Genomic DNA, 14,951 nt, shown 5'->3' on the forward strand with positions numbered 1-14,951 from the left:
TGGATGTCCTTCAGGATCCTGGCATGTTTACTAATGCAATGGGCCCGAATCGTGACTCTGAATGCCTCCCATAATGTCCCTGCACTGTTCACTGGCCCAGCATTTAGATTAAAATAGTCTCTTGTTGCCTGTTGCAGCTCTATATGGAACACCTGATCTAACATGGCGCTACCCTGCAACCTCCACGTGAATTGTCTGGGTATATGTGTGGGGATCTCTAATGTAATATATACCGGGGAATGATCTGATAAGGTCTTAGGTAGGTGTTTGATCGTCCTCGTCCAAGTACATACTTCTGTCGTAAGTAGCCAATAGTCTATCCGTGACCATGTGTAATGTGTCGTCAACGTGCACGTGCCCTCCATTCTGCCTACGTTTCTCATTCTCCAAATGTCTGCCATCCCCCACGTCTCCACCGTCTTTTAAGGCCTTGGCAGCTTGCTTGCTGTAATGCTCGTTACCCGTTGATCTGTCAAGGGCTGATTCTAGGCAGGTATTAAAATCCCCTCCCCATAATATAGGCGCGCATTGAAATTCCCTGAGCTTAGTTCCAATTTCCTCATAAAAGATGGGATCGTCTATATTGGGACCATATAATGTGACTACCGTTAGTACTGTGCCACCAAAATTGTCCTGCACTATGACGTAGCTAACCTGATCATCCTGTAACGCTTGTATGAGCTGAAATGGGATAGTTCGCCTGACAAATAGTAGAATACCCCTACTATAGGTAGAATAGGAAGAAGCCATGCAGTATGATGCCCAGCGCCTATCAACCCGTGTTTCAGTAGTAGTGGTAAGGTGTGTTTCCTGTATGCATGCCACATCTATACCGTGTCTATCGAAATATGTGAGTACCTTGCGTATTTTGTGTGGGTTCTGAAGCCCACGAACACTCCACTGTACAAATTGTATTTTTCAGGTTGGCACACTAACGTCAGCCATGCTCATCTGTCCTCACTAGTGATAGCCACTGCCCTGCAAACTTGTAGTGTAAAGTAAAAACTGTACATGTACCTTCTCTTGTCGAACAGACATTTTCTACCTTCCCCAATCTTCGCCCCACCCCGGGCCACTCCGCCCCATACCCTTTGGCGGAGCCAATCTCAGAGTTATGCTTCCCAAAAGACCCACCACCCCCTCCCCTGTGAGGGTCAAGAAACCCCTTCCCCCCCTTTCCCCCAAGAACAAGAAACATAAACTTGTGTGGTGCCCGCAGAGGGGCAATAACTGCCAGCCCATTTCCTGTGGATCCTCTCCACATGGGCGGATGCCCGGCCAAAACACAGTGTGTCTAAAAACCTATCATACCATGACACTTTTTCAGTAATTCTGGGTGATGGATGGTAAGAATTGTAATAAAACATAGCAGTAACGATAATATAAAACTTTCCAGTCACTGTCTACCCGCCAGCTCCTCAGCTTGGCGACCATTTTGCACACATGTTACAACTTATCTGTAGTAGATCATCAGCAGTGGTGATCCTCAGCCAGCGTTCTGCTTCCAGTGCTGCTTCCGGTGCCGAGGAGAGAACGTTCCCATGTATGGCGAGCTCTTCAGTCCAAGTAACCCCCGCGCCTCCCAGCAGTACATGGGTCCAGTTGTTCAGCGGCAGAGATCCCAGCCGGCTTCGCCTATCTATTCATTTTTATTTGCGGCCAGTAATCCAGTGAAGACAGCCGCGTGCTCCTCCATCATCTACTATTCGGCGTCTGATGTTGTGGCGTGTTCATCCTGGTCTCCCCTCAGGGATTTCCGCCTCGGTCCTCAGTTATAATTTAAATACGTCCTTAGGGTCATTGAAGATCCTCGACCTTCCTTCATCCATGATTTTGAGCCTTGCCGGGTACAGCATGGCATACTGTATATTCAAATCTCTCAGTTTTTGTTTTGCCATGCCAAATTTCTTTCTGGCCTCTTGGACCGTCCCTGTAAAGTCCGGATATATGGATATGTCCATGCCTTCGTGGATCAACTTCCCCAATTCTCGAACTTTCCGTAGAGCTGGGTCCCTGTCTCTGTAATTAAGTATTCTTGCTATGATCGGCCGTGGCTCGAGCCGGTTAGTGGTTTTGGCGCCAGAGATCTATGCGCTCTTTCTACTATGAAAATCTCGGAGAACGTCTCCTGTCCGAGCATTGAGATGAGCAACTGTTCGACATACCTTTCCATGGGTACTGTGTTTGTAGTCTCGGAAATGCCCATCAGGCGAATGTTGTTTCTGCAGGACCGTGCTTCCAAGTCCTCAGCCTTAGTTGCCAGGTCAGTCAACTGTTTATCCATCTTCACCTGTTTCGTGTCCATCTGAACGTACGCATCTTCTGCCTTGGATATACGGCGCTCAGCCATATCTAGCCTCTCCGTGTATTTGTCCATACGTTCCTATATTCTGTTGACCCAGTACATGAGAAAGTCAATTTTCCCATTGATATTGGTTAATGCTGCCTGTATTGTGGTGAACATTGCCTGCACGTCATCGTTTGTTACTCCTCCCGTTGCACGCTTCGACATCTGTGATAACTGTTGCTCCTAAGTGCTCAGGTCTGTTGGCTTTTTGGTATGCTCAAAAGTGATTTCCGGTTGGTTCCTGTCCGGCTTGCTCATCTTTAAATCTGTGTCTAGGCTTGAAGTTCAAATGCCTCAGAATAGTGCAGTATACAACAGGATCCTGACAATCTCGCCCTGCGTGGACGTTGCAGTAGGAAAGGCTCCCTTTTTAATTTAATTGTTTGAACACCACAAAGAATCCCATCCCCAGGCTGTTATATTTCCACACAGTGAAAAGCCCCAAAAGCTCTGGTTGTAAAAGTGACAGAATCTGAGGGAAGAATGGGACAGGGAAAGTGAATTTCTGGTTAATGCAGTCTGAAAACTAAGTTCTACTGATTCTTTTTGATTATAAATGTGTAGTAAGAGCCTAAAATGTCTTAGACTGGCCTTTAAATATCAATTAGAAGACAACCATTATTTTTTTTTAATGTAGTCTGTTCTTTAGAGGCTGTATTCCCAACATAAATGTTTGTATATTTTTGGTTACCAAAGTCTAAATGCTAACTACAAATTTTTACACTTTTTGCTGTCTAACCACAAATTCTGCTTAGATGTTACCTGGAGTTCGAGTAATAATAGTCAATCCGGAGACCAAAGGACCTCTTGGAGATTCGCATCTTGGAGAGGTAAGTTGATTTGCCTTTTTTAATAGAGAAACTAAATATTTTGAAGGGTTACATTAAGCGGGGTTCCGCAAAGTCTTTTCTTTCTGTAAGTGGTTATCGTGGTTTGGAGAAATGATTCCTGCACCAGCTGTGTGACACTACAGCACTAGTAGGTCATGAATGATGACAAATCACGATGGGGTAGGGTGCTACGGACGAACTGCATTTAGTAGGGACCTATTAAAAAAAACTCTACAAAATTAATGAAACATTCAAAACGATCACTTTGCAGTTGCTCGTGACATAGGCGTGATTTCAGGCTGACCGCGATGGAGTGAAGGTCAGATACACCAAATGTTTCATCCCTGGCTAAAGTTCTAACCATCTGATTTTGTCTATTTTTAGAAGTCAAAATCTTCTAGCAAGATCCAAGGAGAAAGCTGATAGGAGGTCCTTAAAGTAGGATAAGTCGTCCAGCTGAAGCTGTTTAATTTGGCATAAAAAGCTCAGAGTTAGATAAAGCTGGGTTTTCTAGCCACCTAATTTGCTTCACAGCTGGAATGGATTTGTTGCCTCAACACAGTCCAAGATTTTACCTTCAGACTTAGTCACTTTTTTCCTTCATAGAATCTCCCTGCTGAGCAAGGCTGTTATCTGTAACTGGGCAAGGCTCCTTGCGGGCCAGATATCTTTATTATACGTTCACTCTACACCTCATTTCAGCTTGGCAAAAAGGTCAAAGACGGACAAATGTGCTATTCATACACTCTATATCTCCGGAGGTATAGAGTGTTTAACTTTTTTCCAACTATTGAAAAAATCCTCCTGGTTACTTCAGCAGCCCTCGCTTCTTCAGGGCAGAATTGTAGGCAGGTCTCTTTCTTGCTAGGTCTTCTCTACAGTCAATTCAGCTGGGCCTTCTTGTAGTAAGGAGTCTTTTTGCTTTTTTGCCCCCGGTTTAGTTAAACAGGAGATCAGCCGCTTAAACCTTGGAGAGCAGCTCTAGTTCCTGGGTGTCAGCATCTATCTGTAGTCCTTGTTCTTTGAGTGGGCCTTCTTCATGTGTACTCTTGCAAGGTCTAGACATTTTTGAGAAGTTGTGTACGATGCAAGTCTCATCCAGTGCACTAGATAGTGATTTTAGAATTCTTCACACCCAATCCTGTCTAATTTCATGCTAAGCTCATTTTACAAACCCTCCTCAATTCTTAGCTATAAATATTCCAACAAGGCATAAATCTGAAATGGATAAACCCTTCTTCCATCAGAAGTGTCTCTGGCTCACCCTGACACTCCCTTATTTAGCTGAAGTTTCTTCTGTTACTCAGGGTCAAGAACTGAATTTCCATCCTGCTCGAACTGGAGCCAAAGAGTCTAGGTAGGTGCTGGGATTGGGAGCAGATCCTGTTAGCCCCATTTATTAAAAGAGGTAGTATGCCCTTTTTATGCCACCTGTACCTGCACCCCCTCCCATATGGCTAATCTGCTAGTTTTTTATCACATCGCTACCTTCCAGGGCCCAGAGGATGATATCCTGTGGAGTGCAGGGTTGTTAACAATAGACAGACATGTGAATTGGCTTCTGCAGGAGAGATGAGTGGCTGAAAAGGTTCTAATCCACTTTTGGTTAATGCAGCATAAAATACATTTTTATAAAGTTTATTTTTGCCTAACGTTAGCTAAAATCCTATTTCTCCATCGAATTCGATTTTGAAAGCATGGACAATTTTGATTCATTTTGCTGGTATTTTACCCAGGCAGAGATACAAGATAATTATACCTAAACATGTTCATGGAGCATTTAACTGAACCTAAACGGTGCAAACAGTTTTTAGGAATTGCGTCACTGTGAGGATACACTACATTGAATAAGTAATGTGCCACCGTTTTTTACGTCTGTTAAGAGACCTGCACTGTGGACATACAAGATCTTAGGTATCACGTATTAATATAATAAAAATAGGTTTTCACACATGGCAAATGCACTATTCCTTTCTATGCATTATTGCAGTGCTTTTCAACTGCTGCCGAGCCAAATCATGTAGTGGTCGTCCTCACTGCCATATACTTCTGTCATATATTTTGGTGGAGTAAATCCACACGGCAGATCCTATATGACATTAAATTTCTAATGGATAGTCAATCTAACCGCAGATTCTCCCACTTGTGAAATTTCCCAGGCGCCAGACTGGAGCTGAAAAACTCAAAAGTAGCGCTCCTTTTCTCCAAAAGGTGGCCCTGTGTGACTTTGTGTCAATGCCATTCATGAAGTGACAAATGGAGTCACATGCAAACACCACCCATGTGTGCTGACATCAGTTGTTTCTTTATGTGCTTTCTGTCGCGCATCAAAAACAACGCTACTTCTTTTCTTCACTCTGTGAAGAGATTTTTCCCCTGCATCCTCCGCACAGGCCGCTCTTTCTCCTACATCACTGCCAAGACCTGGAATGACCTTCCCCTCCACCTCTGAACAGCACCCTCCCCGGATAGTTTCAGAAAGAGACTCAAGAACTGGCTTTTCGACTGAGAAACAGCACCCTCAGAACCCAGATACTCTTAGTGGTGACAGTGCTGCACTTTACAAATGATTGATTGATGCAACTCCTGAGAGCTTAGTGGTACAGGTGTCTGCCAGCACTGACTGGAGACCCCTGTGGATCCTTGGAGCCTAAAGGAGTGGAAAAGTACCACAGAAGCACCGCATGGCCTCTCTAAATGCTTTGACCTGCAGCAATATCTCCAACAGACTCAGGAAATTGGAGAACATCGGGACTAAGGTTGAAATTGGCTCCTCTGTGGAGTGGCAGGACGAGGCCGAGTCCCATTTGAACGTCTTGTTTCCCCCCTCAAAAGAGAATCCAAATTTATTGAAACCTTTGGCAAACAAATGTTTTCCTCGGTCAGCCTAGCCTTGAGGTTCGTCAACGCCAGTTGCCTACTTAGTCGCTACACCAATGCACCGTGAGACATGATCAGTGAGATCTTACAAGCAGTCCCGAAGACTTTCTAGCTTCTTTTTCCCAAACCATGTAAGACAACCAGGATGCAGCCATATTTGCTATCCGCCCGAGCCTAGACACCATCAATTGTTTGGGAAGGGCTGCAGGAACGAGCATGGTTTGCAGGCGCCCTTGATAAAACTGTTTATTTAGTGAAAAGGTGAACTTTGCCCTCTAACGTAGTGCTTCTATCCGTTTCTATGAGAGCGTACTTCTGATCAGTAAAACTCGTTGTGAGCTACTGAAGGCCAAGCAACTGGCACATTGTTGGGAGACACCTCTTGCCCAACTTCTATGACTTTAAACCTAATGTTCATGGAGCCCAATACTATGGTTTGAACAGAATACTGTGACTAAGGTTACTATGATAGGGGTGCCATGTGCCTCAGTGAGTGCACAGACTGTGGGGATGTATGAGCATGCGTTTGAATGAATGGGATATAGGCGTGTGGGTGACTGAGCACCTGTGTCACAGGACATACAACACAAACATACAAGCATTTTGTTTTAAATGCGAGAAATCTAAAGTGCAGAAAAATGCTCTGCAAACATATTAAACAGAAAAAATCTGCACTTAAAATTTCTTCCCTTTAAAAAAATAAAAATACCTGAATTTTTCAGTTATAAATATGGCAGTATGTCTACCAGCCACTGGGAACAAGATGCCTGCTGTGTTTAAATGTGACACTTTGAAATGGGAGAAAATTCAACGGAAGAGTTAACTTTGTTTATATGCATTACATAAAACAAATCATTTTAATTTTCTCCTGTGTCAAAGTGTACTTACAAACAGCAGGCATAATAATCTCAGGGGCCTCTATACATTGTGCCATATTTATAACAGGCAAAAACAGTCATTTGTTTAAATGTGAGGAATTTAAAGTGAAGAAACATGCTTCATAAAACATTAGAACTTAATTGTTCTAATTTAAAGTAGAGAAAAACCTATGGACAATGTTCATTCAGAAAAAAATTCTTCACTTTAAATTTCTCTATTTTTTAAGTATACATTTGGCTCTCAGAACAAGATGCCTGCTGTTTGTAAATGTGACACTTTGAAAAGGGAGAACATTAAAATGAAGAGTAAACTTAATCATTAAGTGAACTATAGTCAAACATCACTTTGAATTTGCTGACTATGTGGGTGCTCACCAGTTAACCTTGCTTTTGTGACAGAATGGACGGATCAGTCCTCTGGCCCTATGATGACCACAGCAGTCCCACCTGGGTGGCCCTACGCATGCAGCGGGAGATACTCTAGACATCCTATTTCAAACTGCCCGGCTATCTCAACCCATGCAATGTTTTCCCTAATGTGGTCAGATCATAGTGTAGTCGGTAGGGATATTACACTGTTACATAAAAGTCCCCCTACAGAGGTCTCAGTGAAAACTACTTCATCCCGGGCTTGGCACCGGGTGCAAGCAGTGGAACTCAACTCTATTCTGGCCAATTATCAGCCAGAAGAGACTAACAACATTGATCTAATTACTCCACCTGGCCTAATGCCACAGCAGATAAACTGGCCCCTGTTAAATGTAAAACATGTAAAAAGAAATCTGAGACCACTGGTTGGGTGAAACGCTTCGTGTCGCCAAGCATGGATGTAACAGATAAGAATGTATCTTGAGGAAACCCTGCAATTCAATAGAAAATAAAAAATAATTAAAAATCTGCCTTCTACGGTAAATCTATAGAATCGGCCTGTTGCTGTAACACAGCCTTGTTTCAAGCTGTCGCCAAACTCTCCTCCACTGCTAATAAGAACTCAGGAGGATATAATCAGGACTATTGTGACTCTTTAGCACAGTTCTTTACGAACAAAGTTGAGATCATCTTTAATAGATTCTCTTCTAATGTGTCCACGCATTGGATCATTAGGGACCTCCACCCCTGGGATAAAAATAAGATCTCTCTCACGGAATTTGAATCTCTTTCTGAGGCGCATGTTAAACCAACCATTCTTACCACCAAGTCAGGCTCCCCCTTTGATCCCTGCTCTCCCACAATTATGCAGTTTGTACCAGACTTAGTGGCTCTTCAACTTATGAAAATCTTTAACGCTATGTTTTGGACAGGTCTTTTTCCAATTGTGTGGAAAACCGCATCAATTCTGCAGTTGCTAAAGAAACCCAATTTGAACATCCTTGATCCTAATAGCTGCAGATCTATCTCTAGGCTTCCTTTTACGGCCAAGCTGATCGAGAAGTCAATGAACTCTGTTTGCTACCTTTCTGGATAATAATCATCTACTGGATGATTGCCGATTTGGTTTTTGCAAAGGGTATTCTATGGAGTCAGCCCTTATTGAAGCCATGGAGATGATCAGGGCAAAGAAGTTAAGGGCGGCAACACAGCCCTTATCTTACTCAACCATTCTGCAGCCTTCGACACATTCAATCATGAGATCTTGATTGACCGGTTATAAGGCTTGGGAATAGATAGTGTCACAGATCAAGTTGTCGTGTAGTTCCTAGGAACCCCCAGGACCTGCGTGTTTTGGATGACCTAAATGAGGGCTAGGTGTGCATACAGACTCTGGACACCCCCACAGGATGAGTCTGCCATTAGACCAGCTAGCTCTACGGTGCCACTACCACCCCCCTGTATTCTACAGCGGTGTATGTATTTTCTGGCAACCTCTGAACATAACCCTGATTCCTCAGGTATCGTGGAAATAATACAGTATCTTTCGCTCAGTCACTCGTGCTTGCTTTTCTCAGAGTACACTTAGGATGACTATTGGAACGGTTTCAATAATTATTTATTGATCAAGCGTCCGTCTAGTATGAAACATTTTAGCTGCAACAATGAAAAGATAGGTGCAGACAAATGTAATTGCTAGTATCAATATCTTAAAAAGTACATTTCTACCATAGAACTAATAAGATGAATAAAAACATCTTCTATAAAACAATAGCATTGGCGTACTCCTACGATGCGTAGCCTACCTAAATGTACCTAGCCTAGGTATGTGGGTGAAGCCTGTGTTTGTAAAGGTCAGGATAGATCCTAATGGAGCCAAGAATCCCCCGGGAAAATACTAACCCCTCACCTGATGGTTCTGAAGGAAGGACCCCATCTCAGTTTACATCAGAACCCTTTTCTTTACCATGCAGGGTCCCTTAAAGCACATCCTTAAGCCCAACTCTTTTGCATCTCTGTCACATCACTAGCGGCTTTAGTGACATTCTTTGAGTTGTTACTAGTATCATATATTGACGGCACCTAGATCGTGGTTTCACTTTCCAGCAAGGGCCAAGATGTGGGCGACACTTTCAAAAACTGTATGAAGGCAGTGAGCTTGTGGATGGATAACAACTGTCCCAAGTTACATTTCTCAAAAACAGAAGGTATTCTATTTGGAAACACCTATTTCTTGACCCCTTCATGGTGGCCAGAAGAACTAGAATCGCTCCCATTACCAGAACTCTGGGAATACTAATTGATGACAGACTTTCCTATAAGGAACAAGTTAATAAGGTGATTTCCAGGTCTGCTAACTGCGACTACACATTACTTCACAGAAAATGAAGCCTTGGTCTCCTCACCAATAATCCTATGGGAGGCGTGCATGCCGGTCCTACGAGGGCAAGCCATCTCATTATTGAGGGACATAAAAAAGACCAGAAAAAAGAGGTGGAAACGTTTGAACAGGAAGTACATTATCTAGAATCCCAACATGCAGAAAATCCCGTAGATGACAATGCACATAGGCTGCGTGCCAAACAACAGGAGTATAAGGAACACCTCTGGACTGATGCCAGGACCCGCTTAACGGCCGTTTGACACAGGGTGTACGATGCAGGGGACAAGACTGGCAAACTCCTTGCATGGCTACACAAGAGGGAACACGCGACTAAGTGTGTGGCAAGGATTAGGTCACAGCACGGAGACACAATCACAAACCCACAAGACATTGTGACTGCACTGGCCACGCACTTCGAGGAGGTATACACCTCCACAGTGCAGGAAGCACGTGACTTCCTCAGAGACATGCACATGCCAGGGCTTACCTCAGAAGAGGCCGATGGTCTAGAGGCTGACATCACAGTTGAGGAACTAAAGGGGGCCATTCACAAAGTACAGTCGGGCAAGGGTTGCGGCCCCAACGGCATCCCTGTTGAACTATATGAACATACGACTGATAAGAATGGCCCCTAACTGTTACAAATGTACAAAGCTAGCCATACCACTGGTGAGTTTCCTAAGGACCAGAGTATAGCTACCATTGTTGCCATCCATAAGCCGGGCAAACCTTTAGAGGAATGTGCATCATATTGGCCGATATCGCTGATCAATGTAGAGGCCAAGATTTTGGCTAAGACGCTGGCACTTAGACTAGCCCCGTATATTACTAAACTGGTCCACCCGGACCAATCAGGATTTATGCCTGGTAGAAATACCGCTTTAAACCTCCGACGCCTCGATAACGTTCTGGGTCGAAAGCATACAATCCAAGAGGACGCAGCTGTCCTATCTCGACGCGAAAATGGCATTTGACTCTGTGGAATGTGCGTTTCTCTTCGCTGTCCTCCAACACTTGGGGTTCGGGCCTAAGTTGTGTTCATGGGTACGTCCCCTATATGCGAACTCTATCACACACGTGGTAGCTAATGGACAGATATCACCGGAATTTGCTCTGGGACGGGGGACATGCAGGGTTGCCCGCTGTCGCCACTCCTGTTCGTGCTGGTCCTGGAGCCACTTACTGCATGGATTAGAAGAGACCCAGTTGTCCGAGGCCTAACGTGTAGGGAGGAATGGGAGGACCGTATCTCCCTCTACGTAGACGATCTTCTGGTGTATATAGCTTCCCCCGCACGATCCCTTAACGCACTGCTGGATATCTGCCTGGTGTTCGGGTTGGTGTCAGGGGACACAATACATAGGGATAAATCAATGCTCTATATTCTACATGGATCACCTCCTAAATTGCCCCGGGATGTATGGTCAAGATAGTATCTGACAGCTTTAAATATCTTGGGATATACATGACATCTGACCCAGACGAATTGCAGGCGCTCAATCTTCATGCACCGCTACAAAGACTGAGGCGAGATATTAAGCACTGGAGGACATTGCCACTCACCATATTGGGCAAGGCAGCACTTTTCAAAATGATGGCTCTGCCTAGATTTTTGTATGCCCTCCACAATACACCCTATCGTGTGCCCGACTCTTATTTCGAATCAATACATTTGGAAGTCACTAATCTCCTCTGGGACAATAAGCCTGCAAGGATAGCCACGTGCAAACTGGTCAGAGGCTGGTACGACGGAGGCATTGCCTTACCCGATATCCGTGCATACTAGTGGGCCTCGCAACTGATGGCAATCAATCAGTGGCTCCAAGTGCCTGATACTGACCCAGCATACCGCCTTGATAAGGGGGGAATGAATGGAGTACTCTACAACAAGAGGAAAACAACCCGGCTCATAGGACCGACAGCACATACAATTCACATCTGGCACACAGCGACACGACACCTCGGGTGGGCCGATAAGCTCACGTGACACACCCCTTGTGGGACACCGGCAGACTACGTACCCTGGGAAAGAGCAAAGGGTTTCGGAAATGGGACTTGATAGGAATCTCCCGGCAGGGGGCCCTATGGAAGGACGGCATGGTGGTCACCTTTACTTAACTGCAAGAACACTACGAGATGACTCCTGAGGAACAGTTTCGATACATGCAGGTTAAACATGCACTAGAAACAGCACTTCCAGCGGCTGACATACTCCCTGAATCGTCCCCCTTAGAAGACCGACTACTGACTGATTATTTACACAAGAAGGCGATCTCCCTTACTTACCCGAAAATTATTAATAACCAGACGGACCCCCTGACACAACTCCAAGATACCTCGCAGGCGGAGGTTGGAGACTTGGATGACACGGACTGGCAGGACGCGTTCGCGTCGCCTAAAGAGGTAGCGGTCTCCTCCAGAATGCGCCTCATCCAATTAAAAATACTGCATAGGACCTACTACACAAGAGTGACAATACACAAGCTAGGCAGAGCCTCAGACCCGTACTGTTTGCGCAGATGTGAGGAACTAGGCACATTTTACCATACTCTGTGGGAGTGTCCAGAGATTACACCATACTGGACAACAGTAATGGATATTATCACAGTTCCGCTTTCTCCAAAGTGCTGCCTATTAAACATATGGGAACCAACTGACCTCAGCCACGCAGATACAGTGGGCAACAACAGGGATGATGGTAGAAAAGCGAAGCATTGCTAGGAAATGGGGGGGCAGCACAAACCCCAATCGTGACAGAGTGGTACAGGGACATGGACATGATCATGGGGCCGAAAAAGCAACATACATTCACAGAGGCTGCCCCAAGAAATGGGGGAGAGGATGAGGCAAATGGAATGAATACAGAGGTCAGATATGTACCCCTCCTGCCGTAGAAACTGACTCGGATGATGAGGCGTTATAGGCGAAACTGTGTAATATGTCCATCACATATAATAAAATGCTTCCCAAAATAAATACATTGATTTCCACCTCCTATTGGCTTTGCATTATTAGGAAAATAGCACAGTTCCTTCGATCAGCGCTGTTGAAGACAGTTGTTTTGGCCCTGGTACTGTCTAGAGTGGACTATTGTAACGATTTATATCAAAGTCTCCCAAAAGTCTCTTGAACAAACTCTAGATTCTCTAGGACTCAACCAATAGGATGTTGATGAAAATCCTTACATTTCGGTCTGCTTCACAGGCCATCACTAGTTTACATTCACTTCCCATACAGACGTGCATAGTGTTCTAGGTCCTTTTCATCACTTAAAAAGAGCTTCAGGGATTAGGTCCAGCCTACCTGAGAGAGAAACTCAGAATGTGTGTCCCAGAGAGGACTCTTAGTTTCAGTTAATCCAGTATCCGGGTAAACACCCCCCGTCCCCTCTTTATACACTTTCCTCCTGGGGATGCTGGAGCTTTGTGGTTTGTACTCCCTTTCTCTCATCAGATTTAAAAAGTTCTTAAAAACATGCCTTTTTCTGCAATAATAGCTATGTCACACTCTTAACCTGGTTACTTAGCGCCAAGACGCCACAAGGTATTTGACTGTGCTTTATAAAAAAACAAATCGAACTCTAGATTTGAATTTCCTCTCTCTCATTTAGTTAAATCCCTCAGTATTTCAGTTATGAACCTCTGTTTCCCACATGGATTCTATATCTCAGTGGAGCACTGCTCATTATCAGGCTCTGCTATCTGCAGCCTGATAATATTGTAAAATAAACATACCCTTTTCTTAACTTTAAAATGAAAACACAGCACTTAGTTATTGCAGTTCATAGTTCAAAATGAACTCAAGGCTGGGAGATACTCTGAAGGTTTCTGAGAGCTACTGGTAGCTCGCGATGGACTGGTTGGAGACACCTGCACTAACGTTTTAGGGAAAGCCGAAACATAGCACATACTTTAGGACATTCAGCTTAAGTCTAACAATCTTCTTAATGGTTAACCCTTTTCGGGGACATGCTTGGGGCTTGGTGCATTAATAGCATCAGGCCTCAATGCCTGCACAATATGCTACCCAACCCTTTCAGGTTAGGGGATGTGGGTACCACAGCAATCTGTGCGTCAGGGCAGCATTGGTCCCAATCCTCGCCCCTCTAGCAATAACCCACAGGCTTCTTTTGTGCACCTTTATTGGCACACCACCATCCAGTCATATGCATTGTCAGCCATTCCCTTGAGAGGCGGCAAAACACATGTCGGACAGGTGTCCTTAAAATTGTCATTTCTTTTTTCAGCCAGCTGCACCTGCCACCTACATTAGAGCAGCTTTTGGAGGATCATCTGTCCATATTACACCAAGAAGTGCAGGCTGATAGTGGTGGATTCTGCTCATCTTTGGAGGATGGGGAGACTATTCTTCCCCTACCTCGATGACTGGCTGTTGAAGGTGGGATCGTCACAATCAGTCATAAACCACCTCCAGATGATGGCAAACTTCTTTACATTGTTGGGGTTCTCACTCAACCTGCAGCAGTCACCTGGTACCCCCAGAGAGGCTCCTTTTCATCAGAGGCATCCTCGATATAGTGGGCTTTTGGGCCTTTCCTCCATACCAACGAGACTAGGACATTCTAGTTATGATCCGAATGTTTCATAATCTGTCCTGGGTCTCTGTGAGATGGCTTTGAAGTTTCTTGGCCTGCTAGCCTCCTGCATCCTCTCCGCCAACAATGCCAACAGCAGATGCAAGCTCTGCAGTGGGATGTGAAGTGTCGGTGGGAACAGCATCTGGGAAACCTATTGGACTCCGTCCCAGTGTCGGAGAATACTGCAAAATATTTTCAGTGGTGTTTATACCACAGTTAAGCTGGTGACATACCCCTCTCTCTACTCCACCCACAGTTGATGGTGGTGACAGACAGAGGAGTGACGATAAGAGGACTCTATTCTTTTGTGATGGCCCGGCTCCTCAACAACCTGTTGGAGTCACAGGCAATTCGCTTGACACTAAAGGCCTTCCTCCAGTCCATCAAGGGTAGACTGGTGCAGGTTCTCATGGATAACCCCCCTGCAGCACTTTACTGCAATGACTAAGGCAGGATGGAATAGTGGCTCTTGTGCCTGCTGGCTTTAGGCATCTGGAACTGCTGAATCTCCAGGGTATTTCACTAGTGATACCCTACCTACAGGATCGTTCAATGCCAGGGCAGATGATTTCAGTAGGTGTAGCATAGCTGATCACAAATGACAATTACATTCAGAGATGGCATTGGGGCATCTTTCAACAGTTTGGAGAACCCTTGCTCGGTCTTT

The 14,951-nt window shown here is 44.8% G+C and overlaps 1 protein-coding gene across 1 annotated transcript in view; it reads left to right on the forward strand.

Annotated features, from left to right (window-relative positions):
- Nucleotides 1-14,951, forward strand: part of DIP2B (DIP2 acetate--CoA ligase B (putative)) — a 792,630-nt gene that overhangs the window by 702,280 nt on the left and 75,399 nt on the right. Inside the window, exon 35 of the mRNA XM_086966287.1 lies at nucleotides 3,103-3,177. Within this exon, the coding sequence (XP_086822413.1) occupies nucleotides 3,103-3,177 (75 nt within the window). The remainder of the gene's footprint in view (nucleotides 1-3,102; nucleotides 3,178-14,951) is intronic.

This window comes from Lissotriton vulgaris, chromosome 1_1 (assembly GCF_964263255.1).
Source record: "Lissotriton vulgaris chromosome 1_1, aLisVul1.2, whole genome shotgun sequence".
NCBI lineage: Eukaryota > Metazoa > Chordata > Amphibia > Caudata > Salamandridae > Lissotriton > Lissotriton vulgaris.